This window comes from Hibiscus syriacus, unplaced genomic scaffold, assembly GCF_006381635.1.
Source record: "Hibiscus syriacus cultivar Baekdansim isolate YM2019G1 unplaced genomic scaffold, ASM638163v2 tig00005465_pilon, whole genome shotgun sequence".
NCBI lineage: Eukaryota > Viridiplantae > Streptophyta > Magnoliopsida > Malvales > Malvaceae > Hibiscus > Hibiscus syriacus.
In genome coordinates, this window is record NW_024062059.1 from 145549 (window position 1) to 159553 (window position 14005).

Consider the following 14005-nt stretch of genomic DNA (forward strand, 5'->3'; position numbering starts at 1 on the left):
ATACTTAACTTCACTAGGGATGGGCATTCAACCAGAACCCGACGGGTTCCGACTCGATCGGATCGGATTTTTTACAAAAAAATTCAGGTTCGGGTTATGGTTTAGGGTGAAAATACCGATCCGACCCGAAAAAAATTATAATTTTACCTTATATATTTAGGAATAATTACAATAATACCCTTATATATAATATTTTTTAATTAATTCATTATTTTTATTGAATAAAACTAATTTTTTTATTATTTCGGGTCGAGTTTCTAATTCATATGTTCGGGTCGGATTGGGTGAGATCTTATTTTAGTCAGGTCGAGTTTCAGGTGGAGACTCATTTGTTCTCGAGTCGAGTCGGATGGACCAAAAACCCGACTCATGCTAACTTCATCGCATATAATTTTTTTATATATTAATATATATATATATACTATTTAAAAAAAATAGATCATCTATTGATGAGCCGTGTAATGATAAATAAGCAGTAGAACTAGAAAAATCGTTTGCCTTTTGCCAAACCAAACACGAAAACAGGAGATGAAAGTGAAAGTGGAAGTGGAAGTCTTTTGTTCGGGATTCAAAGGCTAGTAATAACGCTATCAATCATCATCATAGATGGGCGTTCAGTGTGTGTGTCGGTCTTGACGTCGAATATGCCATTTTTAGACCTTTTTTTCTGTTTTATGTCCACCAACTGTTCGTCTAAATGCTCATTCCCTTTGCTTCCTCTTTCTCTCACTGCATCCGCTCTGTTTTTTCTTTTATATATTTTTCAGGAAGTAGCTGAGCTGATGACCGCATTTTACAATGGACAAAATATCGGCTGCTTGTGCCATGGAATGGAGCATCCAGCTCGACAAGGCTCTACGCTCCAATAACCCAGGTTTCAGTTTTTTCTCTCTCACAAACTCCAATACCAACCCATTTCATCATCTCCTTCAGTTTGATGAGTTTTTCCTTATTTAGCCAGAGCAGGTGAGGCCATTTTACAGACTGGTCAAAGACTGGAACTATGGGGACGAGAACCTGAAGCGACTAAGGCAGTATGCTCCATCTTCGGTTTAGTCCCTGGCGAGGATAGACTGTTTGCGAATACTATACTTTTAAGGCTTGCGGACGCATTTCGCTTTGGTGATAAGAAAATCAGGCTGTCTATTGTCAGAATTTTCTTGACAAATATCAGGTGTGATAAGAGCAGCAAACATAGGAAGCAAAAGAGACGAACGTTTCTAAATAGCAGAGTGAATAACCATGAAGAACTGTTGAGGAGAGTGAAGATTGTTTTGGACACAGGTGACGTTGAGTCGAGAGCAATGGCTTTAGTTCTATTTGGTTGTTGGGCTGATTTTGCAAAAGATAGTGCGGAGATACGGTACTTGGTACTCTCCAGTATGGTCTCTTCCGATATATTGGAGGTTAGTTCGGTGTCTCAACATCAGTATTTCTGCTGCAGAAAACGAAATGTTCTTCTTGTTGTTATTTGAACATTCCTTCAAATCTGTTTTTCTACCCTTTCTTAAAGAATGTGATTACCTGAGCTTGTTTGAGCCTAAACTAAAGTGTTTAACTTAGATTAGGATCCTCAATCGTGTTAGACATTATATAAGTTCCCAATCACACACATCTGCAGATACTTATCTTGCCCCCATAGATTATCAACCTGCCTTCACAAACACCGAAGAAATAAAAGATAAGAAACATTATTATTGAATATGCCATTATTTACAGGCCACTTACAGTAACATATTTTTGGAACACAAGAAAGGCTTATTCTCCGCATTTGCATGATTTCTATAGGTTAAAGCATCATTGTTTGCTGCCAGTCGGTTTTGTGAGTTAACAGATGACTTTGCATCTGTTGTCTTGGAGATGCTGGCGAATATGATGGCTTCGCCAGAAACACCGGCAGCTGCAAGGTTAGCAGGTGCAAGTGTTTTTACTAGAATGAGTTACTCATATTCAGTTTCAAGAAGTGCTTACAAGGTTTTGTGCTCCCTTCCCCTCTATCCCATTCACTCATATCCTGAAACATGCATATTCCAATTTGCATTTCTAAATACAACTTTCTGCTTATTGTGCGAAATTATGACCAGGCCTGCAAAGGACAATTTTATCCATGACCATATCATGGATTGGTACAAGGTTTTCAGGGCCTTTTTGACATGTTATTTTGAAGAGGAGGCATTTAGTGTTAAATTAATTATTGCCTGTTGCATCCATTTTAAAGAATCGAGTCCTACACATGAGGCGCATTGCATATGCCTTCAAAAATTTTCCAACATATGATACTCCAATTAGGCACAATAGTGTGACCATTGTTGCTATATACTGTTATTGTGAGGTACTATTTATCTACCGGTCCCATATGTGATGCAACAATAGAATGATCTTGGTGACAGGTAGAAATCAGTATTCTACTCAAATAATTAATTCCTGCTGCAAACTCCCTGTTTGGAATTTTTTTATCTTAGCTCACATAAGTCACTGCTTTCTTGCAGACCGGTGTAAAGCTGGTGTCAGATTCTTCAGAAGAGAATTTCATCATTGCCATGCTGGTTTCACTCTCAAAACTAGTTTCCAAGTCTACAAGTCTTATTTCTGAACAGGTATTCCTTCTAGCACCAGTTCATGCGGTCGGGGCAGGCCCCGGTGAATGCTTATTCTCAATCTCTCTTTCTTGCAATACATTTCATGTGGGATGACTTTTTTAATATGTTTGTCTTTCCATTTGGATACAGGTGGATGTGCTTTTGCGATGTGTAACCCAGGAAAATAGTTTGCAGATTCGAGTAACAGCATTAAGGTGTTTGCATCTTATTTTTGTAAAAGAAGGGTGTTGCTCTCCCGGAAATACGTACGCGATCAAAGCTTTATTCAGCTTACTAGATGAACTGGAACTTCCATCAGTCATGCATTGGAGAGCTCTCCAGATTTTACATAAGGTTCTCTTTAAGCAAATCATAAATGAGTTGTTTAGTATCATTTGGTTTAAACTTTGTTGATCATTTTGGGCAATTTGCAGATCCTTTTGTATACGATACCTGGTCTCTCATCTTTAGAGAAGCTCGAATTTGCTCAGATATTAGCCATTCTACAAAATGCATCTCTGTCTCCAATCATGTCAAAGAGCCTTGCTGCTCTTCGAATTCTTACAGATATGTCAACGATACTTTGGGCAAGAACAAATAGTGAATCTTTTGCTGTTTATTCCTCACCTCTGCCACTGCAGGTCATCTCTTTAGTTATGGCACAGGTCAGATCACTGGTGAAGCCATCATCTGATACTTGCCAGACTAGTAACAGAATATTGCAAAAAGTTAAAAACCTTCTTAATCTAATTCTTCAGCTTGTTGGGGAACATCTGGATTTGGGTGTGACAGTGCTGGGTGAAATCAGTTCATTTATCAAATATTTTGCAAATCTAAATGAAAATGCTTTGGCTAGTAAACACATTGCTTCAGGTGAGGTTATTGACTTTGAGGAAGATATGGGCAAAGTCTTCAGGTCCAAGCTTTTATCAGACATACACCGGTTTGTGTCTGCCTGTCTTCAAATCCTCAGTGAAGCTGGTGCAATCACTGCCAGTGTCTTTGACAAAGTACAACTTCTGGTGGAGCATCTACATCATGGCAGAGTATTTGATTACTATACACGTACCATTTACTCTTTGCTATTGCATTCTCGTCCTGTTGGAATTCTTAATGAACACCCATTTAAGCAAGAACTTGCTACCCTTGAGCATGCCTGCAAAATGATGTCAGCGAGGGATAACTGGTATGCCTATAAAGCAGGAATATACGCGACAAGTCAGGGAGCATGGGTTACAGCAACTTTTATTTTTACACAGCTAATTAAAAGAGTTCAGTCTGATTCCTGTTATTGCTGGCTTAAATCGTTAGTTCAGTTTTCCCATTCTGAGGCAAAACTCTGGCTTAGTTCTTTGGCAAAGCAAGAGTCTTTCTTAGTAGGTTCAGTGGTAATGAATGAACTCCTTACTTTTTTGAAAGATAATTTTGGAGAACTTGGACAAGATGCCGCAGGGAATGACAGTGTGCTTAATTATAGGGATATTCTTGTTGGGGCATACCATAATGCATGTTCTTCCATAGAAACATTAGAAAGATTAGTCATATCTCAAAAGGCATTCTGTTTCCAGAGATGGTTCTTTTCTCTTAGAACAAAGTTTCTTTGGGCTGTTGGCGAGATTCTTGAAGTGTTGGACGCATCTAAGCAGGAAATTTTTAGCAACATGATTGAGGTTCAGAACAATGCTTTGACTAACGTCAAATGTCTAGAAAAATTCACGCACTTTTCTTTCCGGCTGAATAGACTAGCGAAGGAATTGGATCTGATAAACTCATCTTTCATCGGTATGGAAAGTGAGAGTTTGAAAGTCATTGCAACACTTGCACTTAGCTGCTCTGTATTGGCCTTTAGTACCGGATTCCCAGTTTTCTTTCCAAATATCCCTGCTCATAAAAATTTAAGAACTCGTGATCAAGAGGATGCAGAGCATAGCAATTTAAGTTCGATGCTACTGCAAGATTTGCTGGGGCGTTTATTGCACATCGACCAAGAGATTAGCATGGATCTCTGTCTACTTTTGGAGAGTGGAGGATATCCCAGAAAATGTTTTCACCTGCAATCCAGAAATTGTATACCGAAAAGTGGGCATGAGGTAGAGGATATACTTAATATAACAAGGTATGCAGTTTCCACTGTGATTCGTTTGCGAAACGAGATAAACGGGATAGAAAATGAGGCAATCATATCCCAAGTTACGAAGAATGGGAGAGAAGTACTATTAGACATTATTAGGAAATGGCTTCGAATTCCATTCCAGATGCCTAAGCATTTTTTTAATACAAGGTATATCTTGCAAACTGTTTCCAATAGTTACCTTCTTTTCTCTGCATATTTTCAATTAAAAAAAACCTTCTACTAAATCTATCGAAGATTAGCTAAGCTGCTCCACTGCATAATGATCTTTAGCGTTATCTTCTGTAATCGGTTCCCCCCCTAGAATTAGAGTGGACCTGTTTGTGATAACTGATATATTTTCAAATTTTTGATATTCTTGTTTTTGAAATATTGTTAAATCTCCAGGCCTTTCATTGGTTCAGAACTCTTTGTCTTCAGCACATACACCAGAAATCAAAACCAGATTGTTGTGTTGTCCGGCTCTCACCTCTCGCTAAATCTGTGTCTTCAACTGAGAAACGCCTCACCCGGATTCTCACTTAAACTGACCAAGTTGTACTGTCTTCTCCACAGTAGAGTGTCCTCTCCGAAGCCGTCCCACAGGGAAGGAAACAATGAAGAAACGGAAACGGAATCGAATCGACAGCCTTGGAAACGTGAGGACATGGTAGAAATGAACGAGAAGTTATTTCGCTACGTAACGGAGCGCGAAAAGAAGACTAGTCACGGTAAGCGTTTCAGGGACAGTGATACAAAAGATGAGCAGATAGCTAATGAATTTGTGTGCTTTGAACCAAATGGTAAAGGCCAAGGATTTTCAAGCTGTGTACTTGACGTATCTCATTTTCCAGTGGGTTCTTACAGAATAGAATGGTATAGCTGTTGTATTGACAGTGAAGGATCTTACTGGACTCTTCTGCCATTCAACACTGAACCTCTGTTTACTGTGCAGCAATCTCATGTTATTGCTGAAGTTTAGATTTGGATTGAGCTCTTATTGACCAATTATGTTGACTGTTACTCGATTCATCCCGAATTTTAGAAAGATTTTATTCGATTCAAAATTTAATTCGATTTTAATATCATACAAAAATATTTTTTTCTGTTTATTTTATAAAGGTAAAAGGGTAATTTTGACCCTGTAATAAATTTAACTTATCATTTTTATTTTTATGATTTTTCGTATTAATTTAGTGTTAGAAGTTGTAGAAATAATAAAGCTGCAAAATTACAAAGCTATCCCCCAATACTGATATGTTTTTCTGGTTTGAGCTTCTCCATTTTCGTCGCTGTCACGATTCTCCGTTCTCTCTTTCTGCAACAAAATTGAATCCTGTTTAAATTTTTATACCTTTTGTAAAAACCTTAAAAAAAACTATTACCCAAAAAACCAAAGAGTTTTCGCCGTCTTAATTAGTTACCTATTTGGAATCACTGGAGATTTCTAGGGTTTTATTTCATGTACGACGGAGCTTTAATGTCTTATGAATGGAGATTTCCTACAACCCCTCCATCGCTCTCCAGTCCCATCAGTCATTGATCATAGCCACAATCGTTACCCTCCTCCCCCTCCTCCTCGCCGTCTGGTCATTATTCAAGAGGCCCCACAAATCCAACGTCTCCGCTCCCGCCACGTCAACCGGGAAAGAGGAAACAAGACAAGCCACACCCTCTTCTTCCTGCAACGGAGCCACCGATTCCGCGGCGTTCCTTAACGACGGTAGGGCTGGTGCCGTGGATGAGGAAATGGTAACGGCGGATGTTTCCAAGGTAGCGGCGGAGATGCAGAGCGGGGCGTCAATGATGGAGCAGCTGGTGCCCGAGATTACCACTCACGCGCTTAGTTACCTGGATTATCCGAGCCTTTGCCGGCTTTCTATGACTAATTCGCTGATGAGGAAGGCCGCCAATGATGATAATGCTTGGAAAGCACTTTATCACAAGGTACCCGGTTCCCCCAATTTTTGTTGCCTTTCGATTTTTATTTAATTTTTTGGCTTCAATTTTGATTTTTCATGAATTCTAATTTCTAATGTTCATAGTTTATTTCGCCTTTCATGGCATTTCTAACGAAAGTATGAATTTGGTCATTCATTATTTATTTATATAGTTCATAGTTTATTGGGAGATAAACTGAGTGCACAGAATCATTGCATGGCTTCTTTTTTTTTACCTCGAATGATGAGATGTACCCGTCATAATCGTTGCTTCTAATTTCCTCAATGGAGCTGAGCTTTCTTTCCCAAAATTTCACTGTGTTTTTTTAAAATTTTATTTAATATCAACTGTTGTAGTTGATTGATTTCCTTTTCCCCCTAATGGTGATATCTTTCTCAATTGGGATTAGTTATTAAATTTTCTTCCTTAATCTTTTGTTTGTTAGGATTTTACGTTGGAGCAAGATAGTGTAACACCGGTTAATGGGTGGAAGGCATACTATGCAGCTACAAGAGCCATAATGAATGTTAATACAGAATTCTTTAACATCATCAGGAGTAGGTCTTTTCCTGCTATGAGTTGTTTTTGGCTGAATGCGGATTATGTAAAGTGTATTCACGCATCGGGAGAACATTATTCAGGGTAAGATCTTTCAGTCCGATATCAGGAAAATGCAGTTTACTTCCTTTTGTTCTTATGATGGAGTGTTAAATTTCGATAATTTCTATCATTTTTTGTCAGGATTCTGCAATGAATTTGAAATTTTAGCTTTGAGGTAGGTCTGGGTAAACACTGAACAAAGCCAATAAAATTTTGTGTCATTTAACTCTCTTATCATGTTGCACGGTTGATTAAACTCGAGTGAAATGAGCTTGATGTTTTCCTATTTAAGATGTCTCTAGAAAATACCGCGATGATTCCAAAAATATATTAAGGTAGAGAAGAGCTTTAACTTGTAAGATGATTACATTTTGCTTTTATGATCGCAAAATTGCTTGTGCTCTTAGTTGCTAACCTGGTTCCAACATTGGAGTGCTTTATGAATTGGAATGACAGTGCATTTATCTCTACTTATTATCACAATCAACCATGCTGTTTAGAAATTCTATTTGAATTGGTATGTTAGAAGCAACTACATATAAATAGAATTCTTGCGAAATGACAGATATTGTAATTTAAGAACCCAAATGATGAATGTATCACTTAACATTTATATTGAGTTGAATAAATGATGTATTTCCTATCGTGATCGGGGAAAGCGTGAATGAAAAACATTTATTTCAAGATATATTGCACGGTAATTTCCTTTTCTTTTTGTTCATCCCTTTTGTCACAAGCTTGATCCTTCGTCACATCAGAAGATTGGATGCTTCAGAAAGTTGGTTAAGATCAGTTTTCAGCATGTAGAATGTATATCACCGTAGTATTCGACTCGATTAGGCTCAAGTCTTTATATCACTGGTTTGCTTTATATACCGTATTAACTCTGAGAACCATTGGGTTTTACTACTTGCAGGTATAATGCTGTAATACAGAGTTGGCAGGTTGCATTTAATTGGGAGCAAGATGTTGATTTTCAGGTTAGAGATGTTCGAGCCCGGGTACTGACAGACATGGCATGGGTTACAATGAAAACCTTTGTTGACATAGATAGCGGACCGTTTAACATGACGAACGTCTTTGAGTTCCATCACGGACGGTGGTACCTTGTACATCACCACAGCTCAGTAATGCTGCCTGCCGGTGGGGACATGGGACAACAGATTCATGGATAACAGAAGATGGAGAGTTAAATTCGAAGTGATAATTTTAGTAGTAGCTTCAAAACATGGTACTGGTAATTTTATTTGGTTACCAAAAGCAAGTTGCTTGAAATTTCCGTGGAATGTCTTTTCAATGATCCTTATATTTTTGGCTTTGCCATCTCAGTTTTGGGTATTTTCTGGTAAATGGGGGACTCTTTACGTTTTTGTCCTTTGATTATTTGTTTGCCTCTTAGTATATCATAATTATGGCTGTACATAACATATTTCTTCAACTATTGTTGACATGAATGTAAACATGTAGATTGAAGGTGGATTCACAAATCATAGATGTTGCATGATTTGCAGGATAAAGTGCCTGAAGGGTTAAATCTAATCACCAATGCATGTGATAGAATCATTATGGATAAATTTACTGGCATCCATGGCCCTTAGCAAAACTATTGGTTTGCATGTACATGATTATCCCCCGATTGGTTTACAGCAAGTGCTGGGGCGAAGCCAAAGGGAGGTGGGGATGTTGGAGTGTAAATTAACTGAGTTTGAACAAATATGATTGTGTTTGTGTTTATTTGTTTATTTTTGAAAGTTTTTATGTCGTGTCTATTTAAAGTTTTAATATTGTCTCTGTATTCGTTTGTTCATGAACATAATTGAGTCGAATACACTTCTATTCGTGCTCATATATTTTTTAAATGAATATAAAAGTTTTATCCATATTGAGTTATTTAACTTAATAAATGGTTGTCCCTTGTTCTCATATGTAATGGGGTAAGGGGAGGTAAGATAGTAGGCTGCCCCAACACTAGGTTAAGAGCAGCTTCCGTAGGAGACATCTAAATTATGAAATGCCCTCCCTGAGACATAAACGAATGTTATAAGAATATTTCGTCAAACGCTTTATTCATTTATACCTTTAAGGATGTTTGATGTCTCGATCTACCTATGTGGTGTGTATATATTTTAAACTTTATAAATTTGTTTCAAACTAGTATTATTATAAAATATTATTTATTGTAATTTACAGAATTTAATGAATATACTGAATAACGAAATATATTTTACAAACCTATTATAAATAATAAAATCCAAGAAAAAATTAAATTGGTTTCATGGTCTAGTGATCAGGACATTATACTCTGCATCCATTAACCCGAATTCAAATCTTGGTGGAACCTCAATATTTTTCTTGATATTTTACATTCTGCATTTTCATGTCTCATTCTGGACCGTATATTTTGCTTAGAGCGCTGGAGCTCGTGGCTGACTGTTTATCCATTTCCGCATAAACGCACACAGAGGAAATGACAATGGCACTTCTCTCAGGACCACCACCACCACCACCACCATCTCATAAAACCTTCCTCTTTCAACGCCCTTACTCCACCTGCTTTCGATCCATAACTTGTATCAAGTACCCATTTAGGCCCACCGTCCCTTTCTCCAGTACTGCTTCTTCTTCAACTGCTGAAGACGAACCTTCAGCTTCACCTGATGGCGTCGCTGCCACCGCGGTTGCGGTTGAAGATCCTTCTTTCAGGTACCATCCACATCCGTATAACTCGGAGATCAGTTTTAGTAAATTAATAAGAAAGCTTAACCAATGGTCTGAATTTCGATGGTAACTGCTTAACTTTCATGGGTTAATTACAGTTAAACGCACTTTTCTTTCGAGTTTCTTGAATCTGTGAATTAGCTAATTTACTGTTAACCAATGGCCGCTGTACATTACGTACAATAAAAAATTCAATATTGAGGGTCATTATTATGGCCTTACAGCTAGGTTTTAGGAATTGCGATTTGGTAGTATTTATGGAGTGGAAAGGAATATAGTTTCCTCGGGTTTGTATTGTAATTTTTTATGTATTTTCCCCTTTTGGTAATTTCACCTAAGAAGATGGCTGACATACTGACAGGGGTTGCAAGGCCTGTGGAAAAGAGGAATTGGAGTGGGGATGCGATGGTGAGGGTAGGATTCAAGGAGGGATTGCAACAGTCCCGGGGTTTGGTTGGTGGCCTATTAAGGCTTACCGTCCTTGCCCAGCATTTGTCGCATCCGGCGGTCGGTACACTCGACGTGGACAAAGCATGGATGATGTTGCCTCCGGAGGAAGAGGGAGAGTGAGTCCTGTGGGAAATGGTGATGAGGCTGAGTTAAGGTAAGTTCAGTACTTCATTTTCCTTGTTTATGTATGGTAAATCGTATACACTTGATTGCTCTGGTTTGGGATTTAATAAATTTTTTGATTAGTTTAGTTGAATTCGTTTACTTGAGTTGGAGGAAACATTCCGGGTCTGAAAACCTCTAAATTTGAACCGTGAGATGACTTCCTCTAGCCATAGAATTAGAATCAGACCTTTAAAGGAAGGCACATCATATTTACTGCATACACCTCGTATGAACACTTGTATGCATGCATCCTCCAACCACCACTCTTGGAAGACTTAGGGTGAAAAAAGAGTGCACTTGTAATGGTCTTTCATTAGTCGACATTATCCTATGTTACTCGGACTCGAGTACAAATGTCGGGGTAGTGGTGTGTCTAGATATCCAACTTGTCAATCGAGTTAAACTCAAAAGTCAAGGATACAACACAGAAGGATTACGGGGAAGGATAAGTGTGTGGGGACTCATTTTATATATCCTTTATTACACAATAGGAAATTATTTTCTTATTGAATTGGCGTCTAATTAGCCCGTGACACTAACTTTTTAAGTTAGTAGACCTATGCAAGGAGTTGAACGCCAGCTTTATCACCATCCAGGCTGTGTCTTTCTGCATGCGGTGCCTGATTAAAAAACCAAAAGATCTGAGCTCTTAATTGGTCCCACCTTCGCCATTATATCTGCAACTTTATTAGCTTCGCGGTATATATATTGTATACTGTTATTGGTGTCATTTCATCTAAGAATATAACAAATCTGATCCATAGCCTATACCGTGATCTGTGTCATGTCGTGTTGAATAAAGTGTGGCTCCCATTTTGGTAAGACCGAGGAAGGACATTATCAGTGTGTAACCAATGATCTATACAAGGAGGTGGACCATCAAGTAAAAACTCTCCCACGGCTAATTATAGTTAACTTAGCAAGGGGATGTGTCATGTGCTGGTCAATTTACCGTCCGAAGAACATGCTTCAATAAAACCACTCTAAAACTCACACTAAGAGATTTTTAATATCATCGATTAGATGCCCCAGACTCGATACTAATCGATCATTGCTTGTTAGGTATTTGATCACAACTAGAGAATCATTTTCAATCTCTACAAGCCTGACCTGCATTTCCAAAGGCCATTTGATGCCTAGCAAAACCGCATTTGCCTCCATCAAAGTGTGTCCACATGGCCAGCTTGCTTCCACGATAATGCTGCAATAAAGGACCCATTTGCGTCTCTTAAGACCGCCCCAAATCCCATCTTTTTACCGCGTTTGCCTCATTCTGCACCAACATTTACCTTCCAAAAACCATGGGAGCGGTCTTTTCCATTTAGTTACTAGTAGGCACTGTCCAAAACCAGGAAACACTAGTTGATTTGTTGTTTTCAACTGGTGAATATACTCTGTACACCAATCGGGAGATGTCCCGGTCTGATAAAAACTATTCGGCATACCCCACACACTCCAATACATTACCAAATATTCTCGAAGCATGTTATAGTACTGTTTGAGATCAAATTACGGATAATATCTTAACAGTTTTTGTGATGTTGTTGCCTTAAAATGCTGAAACATGAATAGCAAAAACTACCGTCAGGCCCGTCTAACAACTGCAGCTCGACCTCCCATCTGCTTAACATACACATAGAGTCAAGATTAATGCCTCTCGTAAGTAGATTGAACCGAGTAGGAAGAAGGTTGTGGAACATGTGCCAGCTAAAAATATAAATCTTGCTCAGAACGGCTAATATTCAAAATGATGTGTACTAATCGTAGTCAGTTTGTTAGCAAAGTCTCTATAAGCCGATTTCACCGAGAAGAATCTCTGTTGCAATAAGCAGATCCAACGGTAAGTTTGCAGTGCTGACTGATATCTACCCTCCTCACGGGACACCACTGCACAGACCAAACCCTCCTGCCGTGAGTGGGATCGACAGACGTTATTCTTTTTACATGTATGATCTATTATAATCTATTAAATCCGATTCAGTCCATCTGTTATTTCTAGTTGTTTATTCAAACTGATTCAACCATTCTGTACTGATATTTTGTTAGTTCGAGTTAGAAAAAAAGTAGGAACTTAATCCAACCAAACTTTCACTTGTTTCGTGGTTGCATTCTGAATGTTGTTCTGGTTTATGAGATAAACTGATGAATCCTTCATTCTTGCAGCAAGGGAAATCAAGGTCCGAGGAAGTTCAAAAGTTAATCAATTGCAACTGCAAGATTACGTCTCTTCAGAGAGGCCAGACCTCACATGCCAACATTGATATATATATATATACACACAAGGGACAGGATACATATTGTCAAACATTTTGTACTATCTTATATTTTGATAATTCAACCATTATATTTCGTGTTCTATTTAAATGAATAATACATTGTACGCAAGTGTGGTTGGCAATCAAATGACGTCCTTGTAACCTCATTTTCTGACCAAAACTCCATATGAAATAATCAAACACCTAACCATATATTAAAAAAAAGGGAGGGGTGTTCTAGAATGATGGGAAAAAAGACAGTTTAGGATGGTCAACATCTGGCCAACGACAATTTGGCATGAAAAGAATGACCAATTTACCATCCTTAATTGAAGGATTCATTGTGGTAGGTAAATTATCTCTTTCTTATTTTATTATTATGAGAAAAGATAGGCCAACTTTCAGGGCCTTGGATACTTCACCTCTTTTACCACCTCTTTTTCCGCATCTATGGCTGACGCCTCACCCGCCGATTGCTTTAACATTAAACGACAAGTACATCCTCTTGTGCGCTGATCACGGGTAACTTTAAATTTCAAGTAAACTGTGGTTTTAACATTAATGGTAAAAATTTGTGTATGCCGATCATTTACAATAGCTTTCAAGACTCGGTGAGGAATATATAAAGCAATAGATCAGATTCTAATTAAATAGCTTTGATGTGATGAGGTTGATAATTGTTTGCACTCAATTGGTTATTGCCCCCCCCCCATTTTCTAAGGCATCATTAGGCCAACCTGCCAGATCAGTTCGTCTACAGAAGCATAATCAATGTTTATCTAGATAAAAACAAATGCTTTGGATAAACTTGCATTGATTTTCTCATCATTTCTTTGAGCTCCTATAACAAATAAGATCATGTATGAATTGTTTGCACTCAATTGGTTCTTTTCCCCCCATTTTCTAAGGCATCATTAGGCCAACCTGCCAGATCATGAGTTTGTCTACAAAAGCATAATCAATGTTTATCTAGATTAAAACAAGAACTTTGGATACACTTGCATTGATTTTCTCATCGTTTCTTTGAGCTCCTATAACAAATAAGATCATGTAGGAACTACGATATTCAGTGCTCAGTGCACAACACTGCAAATGCGCACGCACACCAAAATCTCAAGCTACATCGTATAACTTAACAAATTAAGTTGATGTTCATCACTAGTTTCAAGTATTATTATTTATGCGTA

At 38.1% G+C, this 14005-nt stretch overlaps 3 protein-coding genes across 3 annotated transcripts; all 3 read left to right on the forward strand.

The window, feature by feature from the left end:
* The first annotated feature begins 637 nt into the window (after positions 1-637).
* Positions 638-5671, forward strand: LOC120199669. The gene is made up of 8 exons (XM_039200695.1): positions 638-687; positions 772-874; positions 958-1406; positions 1789-1974; positions 2490-2597; positions 2730-2933; positions 3014-4860; positions 5098-5671. Exons 2-8 carry the CDS (start codon positions 799-801, stop codon positions 5669-5671), a joined length of 3444 nt encoding a protein of 1147 aa, XP_039056626.1. The 5' UTR covers positions 638-687; positions 772-798.
* A 298-nt stretch (positions 5672-5969) lies between these two features.
* LOC120199716 (F-box protein SKIP8-like) lies at positions 5970-8603 on the forward strand. The gene is made up of 3 exons (XM_039200735.1): positions 5970-6636; positions 7076-7272; positions 8147-8603. The coding sequence occupies exons 1-3, from the start codon at positions 6181-6183 to the stop codon at positions 8403-8405; spliced, it is 912 nt and encodes a 303-aa protein (XP_039056666.1). The 5' UTR covers positions 5970-6180; the 3' UTR covers positions 8406-8603.
* A 989-nt stretch (positions 8604-9592) lies between these two features.
* LOC120199718 lies at positions 9593-12889 on the forward strand. Its single transcript, XM_039200737.1, has 3 exons — positions 9593-9933; positions 10310-10552; positions 12727-12889. Exons 1-3 carry the CDS (start codon positions 9698-9700, stop codon positions 12761-12763), a joined length of 516 nt encoding a protein of 171 aa, XP_039056668.1. The 5' UTR covers positions 9593-9697; the 3' UTR covers positions 12764-12889.
* Positions 12890-14005: the final 1116 nt, after the last annotated feature.